This window comes from Cynocephalus volans, chromosome 8 (genome assembly GCF_027409185.1).
Source record: "Cynocephalus volans isolate mCynVol1 chromosome 8, mCynVol1.pri, whole genome shotgun sequence".
NCBI lineage: Eukaryota > Metazoa > Chordata > Mammalia > Dermoptera > Cynocephalidae > Cynocephalus > Cynocephalus volans.
The window spans coordinates 126,540,148-126,557,257 of record NC_084467.1 but is presented as its reverse complement, the minus strand read 5'-3'; the positions used below and the strand labels follow the sequence as shown (position 1 = coordinate 126,557,257).

The window sequence follows — 17,110 nt, the reverse complement described above, 5'->3', positions numbered from 1 at the left end:
ATAAAGGAAGTAGTAAGTTGACATTGAAGTTGATATATGAAGGATGAGAACGCATTCATCTAAAGACAAGGAGGAATAGAATTCTAGGCAGAGGGACCAGTATTTACAAAGACCTGAAGTAGGATAAAACTTGGCATCTGTAAGAAACTAACAGAGGTCCCCGAGTGACTGACACATAGTAAACGAGAAAGTCACACATGATAAGTGAAAAAAGAAGTAGAGGTAGATTATACATGTACTTGTGGACAATGTTAAGTATTTGTATAATAAGCGAATCTAGATGTATCTACTCAACTCTTTAGTCTTATGGCTTCTGTGCTCAGAACCTCATTCAGTATAGCAGTGCCTATCACTGCAGTACCTGAATGCCCCATTGCCAATGAATGCATATGCCTTGTTTCCCACTACTATCTGGAGAGCCCAAGCATATGCTGATGCCATGCAAACTCATGGCAAAAAGTGTTTTGAGTGGAAGAGATTTTCCAAAGATGGGGTAGGAGAAGGTCTGGTCAAACAAGGGAAGCTGATATTCCTGCAATATAAAAATATTTCATGCAGAAATTTAGCATCTCAGACTTTGGGCCCAGACATGAGGAACCAGATTTGCCCTTTCACTTAACAAATAGACAGGCAGACAAAACGTATGAAACAACACTTTTAAGACACTAAATGACAGACAACTGAAGAGAGTGACCCATGAGAGAAGAGTAACAAACAAGGTGGGCACCATGAGTACCCAAGCTCACTGCCTGGAAAGAGATTCCAGGGAATAATAGCACAAGCTGATGAACCCAGCAGTCTCTCTGAGTTGGACTTTGGAGAAGTCAAAGTGGCTGGAATTTGTGATTTGTAGGGCACAGTCATGGGAAGACCGTACAAATACAGAGAAAGAGCTCTTGAGAATCGACAGAGAGGTCCTGTCAGCTGAATACTAATCTGTTTGCCCACACATGTGAGGAAAGTTCTAAGGGTAAGAAAAATAACACTGTAAAGGAAGAGTTGGAACAATTCTTGGACCATACACAAGGGCACAATAGTTAATGTTCCCATCATCAAAAGTGGAAAGACTTCCCAATAAATGGGCATTGGGTAGAATTTTCAGAAGGATCTAGGAAGAGGAGTTGGATAAAATTAGTCTAGACTATAGGCTGCTCAGGAGGTAATTAAATAAAAAAAGAGATTTGAAAGTATCGAACTGATTCCAAGTATCTTAAGTGTGTCCCAGAATAAAATTTAATACAAGTTATAGAAGTACAACAAACAACAATGTAAACTCACAAGTCAACAAAAATCAAGAAGCAGAAAAATATGGCCCATAATCAGGAAAAAACTCAACAGATTCAGAAGGGGAAGAGATGATAGAAACATCAAAAAAAGACATTAAGACAGGTATTATAAATCTTCTCCATATGTTTCAGAAAGTAAAGCATGAGCATGATGAAGAGAGAAATGGAAGATATAAAGATACATAAATAGGACTTCTATAAATGAATACAATAGCTGAAATGGAAAGTACACTGGATGAGATTAACAGCACTTTAGATACGGGAAGAAAATCTTAGAGAACATTAATACATAGCAATAGAAACTATTCAAAATAAAACACAGAGATAAGGAAAAAAGACTGAACAAAATGAACAGAGTTTCAGTGAAGTGTGGGACAACATCAAGTGATCTAACGTATGTGTAATTGGATCCCAGAAGAGGCAGGGACAGAAAAGGTATTTGAAAAACCAATGGCTGAAAACATTTCAATTATGATAAAAACTATAAAACGACAGATTCGAGTGGCTTGACAAAACTGAGGAGTAGGACCATGAAGAAAACCAGACCAAGGTACATTATAATCAAGTTGCTGCAAACCAATGATAAAGAGAAAATGTTAAAAGCAATTAGAGAGAAAAAGACACATTATGCACAAAGGAACAAAAATAAGAAATGATGGCAGACTTGCCATTAGAAACAGTGCAAGCCAGGAGACAATTAGGAACTTCTTTATAGTATTGACAGGAGGGGAGAAATCTGTCCATTTAACGTTCTATACCAAGCAAAAATATTCTTTTAAAATGAAAGCAAAATAAAGACTGTTTTAGACATACAAAAGCAGAGATAATTTCTCACTAGCAGGCCAGAAAAAATTTTAAAGGAATTCCATTACGGATATTTATATCCACAAGAAGGAATGAAAAGTTCCAGAAATGGGTAAATATAGAGAAATATTTTCCTCACTTTTGATCTCTTAAAAAGACAATTGATTATCTAAACATTAAAGCAAAAATAATAATTTATTGTGGGGTGTATTGTGTATGTAGAAATAAAACGTATGACAGCAATCACACAAAGGCTGGGAGGGGGTAAATGGAAATATATTATTGCAAGATTCTTTCAAGCAAAATGGTGTAATATTATTTAAAAGAAGATTGTGATAAGTTAAAGTTGTGTATTGTAAACTGAAGGGCACCACTAATAAAACAAAACAAAGCTAATAAGCCAGTAGTGGTGATGAAACATCATTAAAAATAGTCAATCCAAAAGAAAGCAGAAAAGGAGAGAAAAAGGAACAAAAAAACAGATGGACAAATAGAAAACAATAGCAGGATAATAGTTTTAAACCCAACCGTATTAGTAAGTACATTAAAAGTAAATAGAACACTGTAATTAAGAAGCAAATTATAGGACTGAATAAAAAGCAACAAGAAATTGTATGCAGAATTCAAGAAATCCACTTTAAATTAAAGACAAAGATAGATTTTTTAAAAAAGGGTAAAAAAATATGAACCATACCAACTAACACTAATCAAACACAAAGGGGTATATATGATTTCATTTATATGACATTATAGAAAAGCAAAATTATAGTGAAAAAAAGCACATTATTGGTTGCTTGAGCCTGGAGGGGAGGGGAGGGTATTGAGTACAAAAGGCACAAGGAAGCATTTTGGAGTGGTGGAACTGTCCTCTACCTTGACTGTGACTATCACTGTATGACTGTGCACATTTGTTAAAGCTCAGCAAATTATACTTAAAATTGGTGAATTTTATTGTATGCAAATTATGCCTCAGTAAAGATGATGAAAGGGAGAAAGGGAGGGAGGAAAGCCAGGAGAGAGAGAAAAAAAGGAGGAAGGGATGGAGGGACGGAGGAGGGAGAGAGGGGAAGGGGGTGGAGAAAGGGAGGGAGGGAGGGCAGGAGGAGAGAGAAAAAAGAAGCAGGAAGAGGAAAAGAAAAGGAAAGGAAGGTTAAGGAAGGGAAGGAAAGGAAAGGAAGAAAATGAGGCATTTCTGTTTTCAAAAAGTACATTCCCTTCAGTAAATAGTCTGCTGGCCCTTTTACCCCACCATGTAAGACGTTTGGGACCTTTTTTTGGATCCTTGTCTGCTCACATCCACATGCTGATGGGCTCAACTTCTACGTCAAGGAATGTATTAATCTGTTGTCCCAAACAAAGACCACTGCATCCCAAAGAGAAATTCTGGCACCCTCTAATGATAGCAAAACTTTCACCCAATTAAATGAGGAATGTCTCAGGCAGAGGAAACTGCCCATCCCACCTGGCTATCTATGACAGTGACCTCTCCCCTTCCTGACCTCACTTGCTCCATCTCTACCACATCTTCCTTTTATTGTTGAAGGCCCCACCCAACCCTCTGCACTTCTTTTAATCTTCAGCATCTGAGTTCCCTCTCTTCAATAAGGAAGACCAATTTCTACATCTTCCCCTGTCCCACTGATAAGGAAAGTCAAGTATACATGGAGGTGTTGATGCTGGGTCTTTGGTACACAAAGGACAGGCATAGGACATCTAAACTTTAGAGGACTGACACATTTCATATTCACAAGGACAAGTAGACTGCATATAAGAGCTATATGCTGAGGCTCTAGAGGAAAAGTTGGGATAATCAATGACATAGATGTAATAAAGAAATAAAATGGGGCTGAGGGTGACAGCAGGTGCAAAGAAGATATTAAACTCTTACAGAGCAAAACAAAACAATATATAAATAGCTCTGAGTGTACTCAAGTCCCATGCTAACAGGCAGTTAACCTAAGATAACTTATCAAGCACCGTAGAGAAAATATGACCCATTCTCATGTCCTGAGGTGATTTACTGGTCAAAGGTGATTTGATTCTCTGATTATATTTAAATAATAATTGTTCAGATACTCTGGAAAATTAACTTGTTAAACCTTAATTTACAAGTAACATTTCTTACTCTTCAGACCACCATGGTATCAAAACCTTTTTAACTACATGGACATAGAAGTGGATATATGTGAATCTTTCCAAATAATAAAGGTTTACTATAGAAAGGCACGTATATCTCTCAAGAGCTCATCTTAGGTTCCCCAAGATTTAAGAATGATGATAAAGTAGTTCTCAGAAATGCCCAGCTATCTTCATGGCTTTTACTTTTCCAGGTGCTTCCTACACTGACCACACATTCCCTGTGGAGAAAATGGATGATGTTGTAGCTCCAGGCCAAGAATACACCTATGAGTGGACTGTCAGTGAGGACAGTGGGCCCACGTATGATGACCCTGCATGCCTCACATACATCTATTACTCCTATGAAAATCTGACACAGGACTTCAACTCTGGGCTGATTGGACCTCTGCTTATCTGTAAGAAAGGTAAGAATAAGAACAATCAAAGTGTTGGCCTGGAAAGGAGCTCTACAGTGGGATGAGGCTTGGCAGCATCTTGGTACCCTCTTGTACATCAAGCACGGGGAGAAGAGTGCAGAGACCAGATTATCATTTGACAAGAGAAAAAAACACCTGGTATTAGAGGGCTAAAGTGTATAGCAGCTTATACTCTGCTGAGAGAGCTCCTGGAAATAACTTTGACTAATCTATCTGAGGTTTAGTTTGGAAATTTGGTCTGTAAACACATGAAACTCCAGCTTCCTCTTATAAACAAACTGAACACTTTGGGTGGTAGGTTTCAAACATACTCAACTGACTGTCTAAGAAATTTTATTGGCTGGGCTTGGTAGGAACAAGCTTGGATTTTCATTTTACCCCAAGAGAATTTAGCCTATCTTTCATTTAGAAAAAACAACCACAACAAACCATACAATGGGAAATAATTTGATAGATTCACCATCTGTTTATACATACACACAAACTATGCCTACATACATTCCCAATTCATTTGTGCATTACACCAATACATTTTTCATTGCCTGTTATATAGAAGATACCGTGACAGCACTGAAAAGTATTTAAAATTTATAAAAGCATATTCTTTCATTTTACCACTAGCAGCATGTTTCCTCATATAAATTAATCCTAATCCTCTATTCTCTAGTGCCCCATGGCATGTACAAACAAGATGGCTCCAGTAAACTCAAGGCGTGATGCTTTTACCAGCTGAGCTAAGATACCTGTGTGTGTTTTTTATTAACACTGGAAGAAATGAGTTCTTTTACTAGAGCTTTGACAATCATCAAATGTTTTCATTCTGTATCAGATGAAATTTACATTTAAAGCCTATTCCCAGAGAAGGTGCCAGAGAGAACACTTAATATGGCACCAGGATTTTGATAAGCTCCCCATCATTAGTACTTGACAAAGATACTATTTTAAAAATATTTTGATCTTTTGATTGGTTGCTTGCCTTAAACTCTTTGCTATCGAGGAACACCTAATGAAAATCTTCTCTCTGGGACGCTACTGAAAACATATCTTTTCTTTCACAGGCACCCTAACTGAGGATGGGACTCAGAAGTTGTTTGACAAGCAACATGTGCTGCTGTTTGCTGTGTTTGATGAAAGCAAAAGCTGGAGTCAGTCATCAGCCCTCATGTACACAGTCAATGGCTATGTGAATGGGACAATGCCAGGTAACATGTGGGCTGTGCACCATCCAGCAGTTGAATTATTAGTACCTTGGGTCTTGTTGCTTTCCTCAAAGCACTAGGAGAGTTGACTATACTTACTGTTTTGCAGCTTCTAATCAGAAAGGTATTGTAATCTAGTGCAGCAGTTCTCAAGATGTTATCTTTTTTTTTCCCAATCAGGAAGTACAACAGACTTTCAAAGCTAGCTAAGAGAAGGAGTGTGCAGTCCTTGTTAGGTGTAGTGTTCTGAGCAAGTTTCACCTTGGCCTTTGCCTTCAGGAAGACCTCCAGGGTACCAGTACAGTCTCCCTCAGTGACTTCTGTGGTTCCTGCTGCATGGTGACCACACGTTCTTCTACATAGGAAGCCCCATAGTACAGAAGTTGAAGGTCAATATCTAGCAGGAAGGGTCAGCAGAAAGAATGCAATAAAGACACTTTCAGTGAGGAACAGGAGATGAGAGGAAATCCCCAATGCACAAAAATACTACTAGCATTTCAAAAGGTGATTGATGAATAATATTCAAGGGCATTTGGGATGTTTTCTCTTTCCATTTGCTTGTTGACTCTTGTGAGAAAGCAAAATCATAGCAACTGTTAAATGGGGAATAAAACTGACTCCCACCTAGACCCCTACTTTTACTTTTGTCAGATAGAACTGACTTAGAACAAAATGTAAAAATGAAAATACTACTGTATTTTAAAACATGAAACTTCTCAGAGGTCATTCTGTATGTCTGAAAATCATAAATGGCTTCGCTTACTAAAAAACAAAAATTGTTAAGAGTTGAGGTCTGGGCATTGCTTTTAAATTGTGTTACATTTCATTTGACTCCATCTTCCACCTGGGTTATTAAAAGCACACTCATATGACCCTGGGTATTGATTCTGAGTTCTAAAACCAGGAACTTGAAAACCTTGGGCTTAGTTAACTGACCTCTGCCTTGAGAGATCTGAGTTGAGGCCTTGCTCACTTCTCTACCTTAGTGCGGTCCTTGGCAGTTAGTTGTCTCAATGTGCTTATTTACAAAATGGACTACCCATCTATCCTAATATTTATTTTCTGACAGAGTGAACAATCTGTGTAAATATATGGAAACTCCTCAAAAAAATAAAAATAAAAAGGCAAAATCATATGCACACAAAAAAACCCTAATAACTTGACCAGAGCAGAGAGTTATGAATTTATAGTTGAAAAAGACAGAAGAATTGGGGGAAGAGAGACAGGGTATGGAAATGTCATTAATGGAAACTGAGAATAGTTAATGCTTGTAAAACCCTCTGCCTTATGGAGTAGTATAATTTGAATGAATATAATAAATGCTAATACAGATGTGTTAATTGCTGAATTCAATATGAGCATTTCTTTGGGGTGGATAGATGTTTCCACCAAAGCCTCCTACTTTCTAGTTTCTTGTTCTTAGTTTCTAGCTTTTTGTTCTCATATCTGGTACCAGGAATCCCTGCCTCATCACAATGGTCTCCTAAAAAAGACAAGCCCCTACGTGGGTAAGGAACGATTCTTAGTGCCATTATCTAGTACCTAATAATTATGGATCTGAAATTTAAAATCCAAGCCAAGGATAGAAGCCAGGGTTGGAGTCTTCTGCAGAGCAAATGAACAATTTCCCAATGTGAGCAAAGACAGAGCAGAACTGAACTTTTCTACTCAGTTCTCATTGTTCCATCCATGAAAGGCTCCCAGAGGCCCAGCATAATGAGCATTTGTCCACTGCATGTTAAGGAGAAAGTGTAACCCACAGAGTAGTTCATTGCCTTGTCATTAAAACAATCAATAAGTAAAGAAGCAATAGAAAATCTGCCCATCATCTTTATATCTTCCTCCCCTTAGGTGGAAATTTGACCTCTATCCAGCTGAGAGGATTAGACCCTCAACTCAGCCCTAATAGAGGGGCTGGTCTCCTTCCAGCTGAGACCAATTAGGTGTGACCAACCACCCCTTTGCGTCAAGGACTTTACAGTTCTAACACTGAAAGTACTGAATCCTGGGAAACCCCTCGGTCCTGGGTAAACCAGTTAGTCATTCCCTCTGTGGCCTAATCCCTTAGCAATCTAGTGTTTCTGAGCAAAGTCCCGCATCTCTGGGCTCTTTTTTACCTCTCTAATGCCACTTATTGCAATGAGTTGTGACTGCTTGCTTGCTCCAACTCAGATGTCTGCTTTTGCAGGGTAGGAACCAAAATGGGAGCAACTGTCATCCCAGAACCTTACACAATGCCAGATGCATAGCTGGTGCTCAATACATGTTTGGTGAGTGAATTTTGGATCACAGAGTACTGGACTGAATGCCTGTTTTGGCCTCTCTCTCTCAGATATAACAGTTTGTGCCCATGACCACATCAGCTGGCATCTGCTTGGAATGAGCTCAGGGCCAGAAATGTTCTCCATCCATTTCAATGGCCACGTCCTGGAGCAAAACCATCATAAGGTCTCAGCCATCACCCTCGTCAGTGCTACATCCACTACTGCAAATATGACTGTGAGCCCAGAGGGAAAGTGGAGCATATCTTCTCTCACTCCAAAACATCTTCAAGGCAAGAAACTCTTCTGACAGCCTTGCTTCTGAATATAGGATCCTTTTTTCCCAGGCATTAAATCCCTTCTTCTCCTTTGCCCTTTCAAGTCACTGGCACCACATACTTACAAAGCCTTGGTTCCTAACTAAAGAATTTAGATACTCTGTCTTTAGACTTATAACTCATGGGTTGGGAATAGAGGAAGTGAAGGAATTGAAAAAGATTTTTGAAAATGAAGCAAAAGCTGAAGAGGTCTCTACTTCCTCTAAAGGAGAAAAGAGGAAGGAAACACATGCATGCACAGAGGTATTCTTTCTTGGGAGTATTTCCTATGCAGCCAAAGGAAAAGACCTAGATGCTAGAATATGACAAACATCTGCAAATTTATAGAAGCACCAAGTTACAGAAACTGCAAATTTTAACATGAAAAGATTATCCTTTAAAATGAGATGAGCAAAAACCCTGGCACAGAGAAAAACAGTGACTGTGTTGAATGGATCATACATGATATCTTAATAGCTGAGCTTTAAAAAACATCAGTGAATTCAGGTGGGGAAAAAATTGGCAAGGTTGTTATATGGTATTATTTAACAAAATAACTGCATATTTTTGCTTTAAAACTGTTGAGAGGAGGGTTCATGTAAACAGAGACAAAAACCTAAGTAAATTATGTTAGTACAGAAAACGATTTTGTTGCCAAAATAATATGTATAAGCAACATATGTGAGGAAGTGATAATTCATGGGATTGTTTTGCTTTCTTTTCACACTGAGCAGTCAAAAATGTATTTGAAGTAATGAAGTTGTCACAATATCCCTGGAAGATAGAATTCCTAATAGTAGTAAAACAATAATAAATCTATCATTTATTGAGGACAAGTGCTTCATGTATTGTTACTTAATTTTTAACAGCAATTTAATTATCTATGAGTGTTATGTTCATTTTACAGTTAAAGGGACAGATAACAGGAAAAATGAGAATTCAACAAGACCTAAGTCATAGTGTTTTAAGAGTCTGGAAATTACAAGTAATCTTTCTGCTCCAGAAGAAACAAACGGAATCTTTCCAAGTGTCTTCCCTAATTCTTTGTGCCTTTCCCCTGCTTTTATTCTTGCCTTCTTCTGCATTCAACTGAAAGAGCTCCAAACCAAAATGTTCAAAGGTTGCTTGAGCACCAACCACTTTCATTATTATTTAAATCTTCCACAAATTGATTTAAAAGATATGTATTTTGATTAACCATAATTTTTTAAAATTTTATTTATTTATTTATTTTTTTACCATCTTTATGTTCTAACTCAGCTGGGATGCAAGCTTACATCAACATTAAAAACTGCCCAAAGAAAACCAGGAAACTTCAGAAACCAACTCGTGAACAGAGGCGGTATATTAAGAGGTGGGACTATTTCATTGCTGCAGAAGAAGTCATTTGGGACTATGCACCTGTAATACCAGAAAATATGGACAAGTAAGTATTGAATGTTTGCTATCGCCAAGCACCATACTAAACCTTTCCCAAGGTCTTCACTTCAACTCTACAAATTAGATACTGCTCTTATTATTATTTCTTTTTTTATAGATGAGGAAATGGGTCAGGGAGATTAAGAAATTTGGAAGTTCAAATTGTTCTTAAACACTTGAAAAGATATGCAAGTTCACTCATAGTAATAGAGATGCAAATTAATCTTCACTGGAATACTGTTTTTTATTGAAACATATTGATTGTACGTATTATGGAGTACAGTTATATTTCAATTAATGGACACAATGTGTGATGATCAAATCAGGGTAGTTGATGCATTTATCATTGCAAAACTCAATCATTTCTTTATAATGTGAACATTTGATCCTCTCTATTCTAGTCATTTGATTACATACAGTAAATTATTGATAATTGTAGATGCCTGGCTTGACTGTACATCAACAGAACTTACTTTTCCTATCCAGCTGTAATTTTGTGTCCATTTTTTTACCTATCAGACGCACAAGTCCAGATGACTATGTTGGCAAGGCTGTGGGAGACAAGCACTATCATAAATTGCTAGTGGAAAAGTAAATTGGCAAAGGCACTCTGGAGGCTAATTTGGCAATACGTATCAAAATTGTAAATGCATATACCCTTTGACCCCAAAATCACACTCTGGGAATCTAACCATATAGATAAATGTTCTTTTTCACAGGTGAAATGATGTATGTACAGGGAATTCACTGTTGTACTATTAGAAGCAGCAAAAGATTGGAAACAATCCAAAGTGTACATCAATAGCAAACTGGTTTAATAAATCATAGTATAGCCATACAATGGAATACTGTACATCTGTAAAAATAGCTGCCTTTTGTTAAAGAAGTGGGGAGATAAGAATATTTGTATTTGCTTATTTCTAGGTAATACATGCTTACAGTTGCATAGAGATATTCCAGAATTATACACATGAAATTAATATAACTAACAGCCTAGAAAATTCAGGGTTAGAAAGGTGGGGTTGAGGAAAATATCAGATATGAGTGAGAGTTTTCACTGCAATAAAAATCATGTGAATGTATTTCCTATTCAAAAAATTAAACTAAGAAAAAGAGCAAAAAAGAAACTTGGCCAAGATGATATAACTAGTGACAGAACAGAGATAGGAATCCACTGACTCTAGCAGCAGCCAATGCTTTTCACTATTCAAAATAAATGCATAGAATAGATATTCTATCATGGGGCTTCTGCTTTTACAAACTAAGGAAGTAAAATGAGCCAAGAGGGAAAATGGTTCATGTTGCTTCCCCAGAATTACTTATCCCAGTAGCTAAAGAAGAAAGGTGAAGGAGGTTGCTTTTCAGTCCTTGCCCATGATCGGGTAGGTAGATGGTGGAAGGGATAGCCCAACAGCCCAAAACCATGACTAATAAAGATAGCAAAAGCTTTGTAGGGTGAGAAAGTGTTTTTAGAGATTGAGGAAATACCTGAAAAGCCAATAAGCAAATCATAGATTAAGTGATAGGATAAACTTTAGAAACATTCCTAGTATACCCTGTCCTTCCGGACAGCTTATACCTTTTCCCAGAGATATCAAGGTTCTGCTGTAGCAACAAGAATGACTGAAAGATCTAAATAGCATCTTCTAACTATTTTTTTTTATGATTTCATCAGTTGTGGAAGAGGCAGCTCAGAGGTTTCCAGTTGCCAAACCAGATAGAAGAGATCAGGACTTTGCAACCGACATCAAGAATTTTTTAGAGAACTAACATTTTAGCTAATCCATGAGCAGACTTCTAAACACAAAGTTTCCTCATCCTACTGGGGTGTCTATTTGAGAGAGTGGCTTAATTTTATTTTTATTTCATTTCACTTTAAGAAAATACAAGTCTCTGCACTTGGATAATTTCTTAAATCAAATCGGAAAACATTATAAGAAAGTTGTTTACAGACAGTACCAAGATGAGACCTTCACCAAACGTGAAGAAAATATCAATATCAAAGAAGATGGGATTTTGGGCCCTATTATCAGAGCCCAGGTCAGAGACACCCTCAAAGTAAGTAACAGAAATACAGAACCATGGAAGAAATTAAATAGTGAAAGTTCACAGAGTACCTGATTATTTATTTCTAAAAGAAAATGTGTTCATATAACTTTCAATTCAAATGTAACTTTTAGTTTTTATTTAGTATTTGTATTTATTTATAGCCTACTCAGTAATACAAAGGATATGAGACAGTTTATCAAATTATAAAGGACTAAAACAAAGAGTTGATGTAATGGAGTTAAGGATAATATGTGGACAAAGAAAATAAAGCAACAGATAAGTATAACGAAATACATATCATACGATCATATAGGGCTGTCTGTAAATTTTGTCCTTAAGCTTTATAGCAGCCAAAGTAAAATAAAATAAATATATCAGTGCAAGATTTACAGCATCCATAAAAGAAGTACAGTTTTCCCTGACATTGAGACTTGAAAGGAATTTCGTCCATGGGATCCTTCAAAATAGGGTGCTATGTAATGCAGTGGATGGCATTCTTGACAAAATTCCTACAACTGCTATAATAGATTTTTTAAAAGTTGCATAGCTTTTTAAAATAATGTTTCTCATTGTAGCTGAGAGCATAACAGTAAACGCAATTGAGTAAAAATAATTATTTTAGGTGGTCTAGGTATGCAGCTCTCTAATGATTGGTCTCTGATGAAGGTAAATTTAAATATGTATCAAGAACATGGAGTTTTCCAGACAATTCTCTTTATGTATTATGTCACATCACTGAGAGAGGTAAGAACTGGGCAGCAGAGAATTGAGGTTACAGTCTTCGTCAAGATCCTAGAAGGCAGATAATCTACAGATTAAGGATGATCTACATGTTTTGACAATCAACCAACTAGAAGATAAGGTTAAGGTTCCCTTTTGAAGATTAAAGAGCCTAAGTAGGACTCCTATGTGAATAATGTTCCTGGCAAGTCCTATTCTGTTCATTTAAAAATAACGAAAGGACAAAAGCAGTCTTTCTCTATGCCTCTTTCCCTTTCCCTATTTCTGATCCCTTTTAGGTGCTCTTAGCACGTGTACACATACCTTACTGGGAATTCAGGATATGGCTCTTTGTCTGTGCCTCTCAAGAAGATGGCTTCAAAGACAGTGTCCTAGGAGACCTGGCAAGCAGAGGATGGGAGTCATGGTCTAGAGATGGGAAGGATCAGATTCCAAGTGAGATGCGGTTCAAGCCAAAAGGAAAAGGGAAGGGGGATGAGGACCAGATTAGAGAGGGTGACACCGTGAGAAAAATATCACAGCTCCTAACCTGTCCTCTAGATCAGATTTCTTTCCATATTCCACCTCAATGTGTAAAGGGAACTCTCCCAAACGTTCCCGGCCAGGTGATGGAGGGAGGTTGCTGCTCAGACAAACAGAACAAATTTTCCCACTGCATGTGCACATATGCACACACACACTATTGAAAAAGTCAATATACGAAGCTAGCATCCTATATGAATTCTCATGACCAATCTTCAGTCCTGAAATAATATATTTGATTTAAATTTGTAGATCACATTCAAAAACATGGCCAGCCGCCCCTATAGCATTTACCCTCATGGAGTGACCTTTTCTCCTTATGAAGATGAAGTCAACTCTTCCTCCACCTCAGGTTTGAATATTTCACTTCTACTGAATCAAACAAGTGACCTCCGAAAGGTTGTCATATTTTCCTACTGTATTCCTTGCCCAGTGGTATAACTAGTGCAGTCAGGTAGCATACATGTAGGCGTATCCTAAAAATTACAGCCAATTCTCACTTCAGGGATTTTGCCTATTAACAGTTACAAAATTAGTGTCCTATTTTAGTGTCATAGCAGCCTCTACTGGACCAGTATCTAAAGGCTACATGCTACCAGGGATTCAAGTAGAATTTAATATAGAAGAATATCCCTTTCCCAATATAAATTGGTTCTAACAAAAGCTCAAATATATATATATATATTACAAAATAACTTTTCAAATGAAAACTTTTTTTAAAACTTACATTTTGAATTGAAGCATAATTGATTTACATATTTATGGGGTACAGAGTTAACTATCAGTATTTGTGTATAGTATGTGATGATCAAATCAGTTATTATTAGCTTTTCATCATTACAAATTGTAATTATTCTTTGTGTCCCTTACCCAATTACTCCCTAACTCCCTTCTCCTCCCCTTTTCTCACCTCTACTAACTATAGGTTTGTTTTCTTCTCCTGAAAGTTCACATTTTACTGTGGACTTTCTTTCTTTCTTTCTTTTTCTTCTTTCTTTCTTGGCTCCCACTTATGAGTGCCTGGCTTATCAAATGAAAACAATTTTGAATATATTTCCTTTCAGGCAGTAACACCATGATCAGAGCAGTTCAACCAGGGGAAACCTATACTTATAAGTGGAACATCCTAGAGTTTGATGAACCCACAGAAAATGATGCCCAGTGCTTAACAAGACCATACTACAGTGACGTGGATATCACAAGGGACATTGCCTCTGGGCTGATAGGGCTACTTCTAATTTGTAAGAGCAGATCCCTGGACAGGCGAGGCATACAGGTATTTTGGCCTTGAAGTAAACTTTCAGAAATTCCGGGAATTTCTTCTGGCTGGAACAGGTTAGGTCTCTTTGCTAAATGATGTGGCTTTTCCTTCTAGAAAACTGTCAATATTCAGTAGTTGTCTGTAACACGAGTATAATAACATTTATTGTTTTGGTTACTTTTTTGTCTTGTCTATTTTCACCTGAACTCTCACTGTGGAAGGAAAATCTACAATGTGATACTGTATTTTGTTTTAGTTTCAAATTCCAGTTCTGTTGATATTGGCTATGTGATGAGCAAGTCACTTAGCCTCTCTTAATTTCTTCCCTTTAAAATTTTGCAGGGTTGTTTGGGGGCTCAGTGAGATACCACCTGGTAAAAGTGTAAAGCTCTGTACCAATCTTCATTATTTTTAGAGACCTGCAAAAGGGAAAGATTCCCTGAAAGCAAGTATATTTGGAGAAACAGTTTCTAGAGAAGCTGGACCCAGGTAATGGTCCATCTCTGGTGAGACTGTATTATACAAAAGAACGTGAGCAAAGATACCAATCTTCTGAGTTTATCTTTGTTGAAGAATAATAATGTCATATTATCAACCTATAATTCCCAATTAGGCTAAGCTATAATCAAAGAGGTCTCCTCCCAGGACATTCAAAATAAACATATACCTGGAAAAATCAGAACTGGATACGCGGAAACTTGGAAGATCCTGATTTACTGAGCTACAAAAGGAAACAAGTAGGGAGAGACATGAGGATTTCCTACTGCAGCTTTCTGTTTTATCCTTTGCAACTATTTGGAGTGCATTTAGTCAATCATTCATGTTGAAAGGTGCTCAGTTACAGAAATAAACAGATTTGCTGTAGTCATGGTGAAACGGGATTTTTCTATTGGGATATTTTAGTCTCTGACTTTCTGATCTACTCTGTGTGCTTTTGCTTATTACCTTTAGCTCTAACAAGTGCTTTGTACACAATGTGCTCTTATAAATGCTTTAATTCTGTGGCTTCAGTGGCCTCAAGGACTGTGCCCTTTGGTTTTTGAGAACTCAAGAGTTGTAGGTAATTGACTAGAGCATTAATCACTGAACACAGCACTTCCACCCTCCAGAGGGCAGCAGACATTGAGCAGCAGGCTGTCTTTGCTGTGTTTGATGAGAACAAGAGCTGGTACATTGAGGACAACATCAACAAGTTTTGTGAAAATCCTGATGAGGTGAATCGTGATGACCCCAAGTTTTATGAATCAAACATCATGAGCAGTAAGTCACAGCATGGTTTTTGTCCATCAGTTTTTCACTCCTATGGTTGAAGTATGACTGTGCCTAGAGGCAGAGACATGGATTAGAATCCACTCAGTAAAAGCACCCGTTATCCTCACTTCCAGTCCATGGATAACATTATAGCAACTTTTTTAAGCAAGAGGTCAAAGGCTTGTTATCCTTAGAAGTCTGTTTGCTCTCCTGCTCCGTGTGTGTGTGTGTGAGCATGTGTGTGTGCATGCGTGTATGTGCACACGCCCATGCTCTCGGCAGTGAGGAACAGAGCGGGGGGAGTGGAGGCAAGGGAAGGTGCTATTGGCCTTGGTCAGTGGTATCGGGGGATTTGGGAGTGGGTGCAGGGTGAATACCTTTTATGGTTAGGGAAGAAACAAGATATGTAATCCAAAGCTGAATTGTCAAATCAAAGTAAAGCAAAGTGAGTATAGGGGAACCAATAGTCTTGGAAAGGCAATGCACGGAGGGGTTTGAAGTAAGCAGTAAGAAATTCAGGGTAGGGGGAACTCCCTGAGCCTTCATTCAGGCATTCACTGCAGTTCTAAAGTTCACTGTTCAAAGCCACTGCCAGCAGAGTCAGAGAAATTTCACTGAGGCACCTGGAAGCCAACTCATCTACAACAGCCAGAGTCCCCTCTGCTATTCCTCAGAGTCAAGAGTCATCTCTGATAGACAGTTGTACATATAAGGATGGTTTCTCCAAGATCTGTTCATATAGCTTCAGATATGAAGACTGACAGCTGGGGACTATCAGAACTGACAGATGCCATGGCAAATAATGCCAAACACGGAGTTATGCTCAATCTTCTTTGCATAATTACATTTTGACAGTAAATCTATCATAGTGCTAGGCCAGTGCTGTCCGATAGAAATTACATATGAACCACAGTAACTTTGAATTTTCTGGTAGCCACATTAAATTTAAAGATAAATAAGTGAAATTAATTTTAATAATGTGTTTTATTTAACCCAATATATCCTAAATATTCTCATATCAATGTGCAATCAAAATAAAAAATTAATGAGATTTATTGCCTTTATTTATTACTAAATAACTGGACTTTTACACCTACAGCACATCTCAGTCCAGTCTACCCACTCACTTCAAGTGCTCAATAGCTATCTGTAATCAGTGGCTACCATAATGGACAGTGCAGCTACAGAACATTTAGAAAAGGATCTAGAAGGAGGTACAAACTAACAACACATTACTTCAGTGATTCAACAAATATTTTTTAAGCACCCACATAAATATTTGTTAAGTGCCAGGCATTGTACTAGTACTAGGGCTATAGTGGTAACCCAGGAAGCCCTCATAGAAATCATACCTTTGATTTTATTACCATGTTTAGTACATAAGTAAATAAAGATATAGCCTAAAGCAGTACCCCTTTTAAAGATAATTAAAATGTATGAACTCA

At 37.6% G+C, this 17,110-nt stretch overlaps 1 protein-coding gene across 1 annotated transcript in view; it reads left to right on the top strand.

Moving 5' to 3' along the window:
• F5 (coagulation factor V) overlaps positions 1-17,110 on the top strand; it is an 87,977-nt gene that overhangs the window by 29,270 nt on the left and 41,597 nt on the right. The window contains exons 4-11 of the mRNA XM_063105905.1: positions 4,421-4,633; positions 5,704-5,847; positions 8,177-8,398; positions 9,683-9,848; positions 11,722-11,899; positions 13,406-13,505; positions 14,218-14,429; positions 15,524-15,674. Coding sequence (XP_062961975.1) covers positions 4,421-4,633; positions 5,704-5,847; positions 8,177-8,398; positions 9,683-9,848; positions 11,722-11,899; positions 13,406-13,505; positions 14,218-14,429; positions 15,524-15,674 — 1,386 coding nt within the window. The remainder of the gene's footprint in view (positions 1-4,420; positions 4,634-5,703; positions 5,848-8,176; positions 8,399-9,682; positions 9,849-11,721; positions 11,900-13,405; positions 13,506-14,217; positions 14,430-15,523; positions 15,675-17,110) is intronic.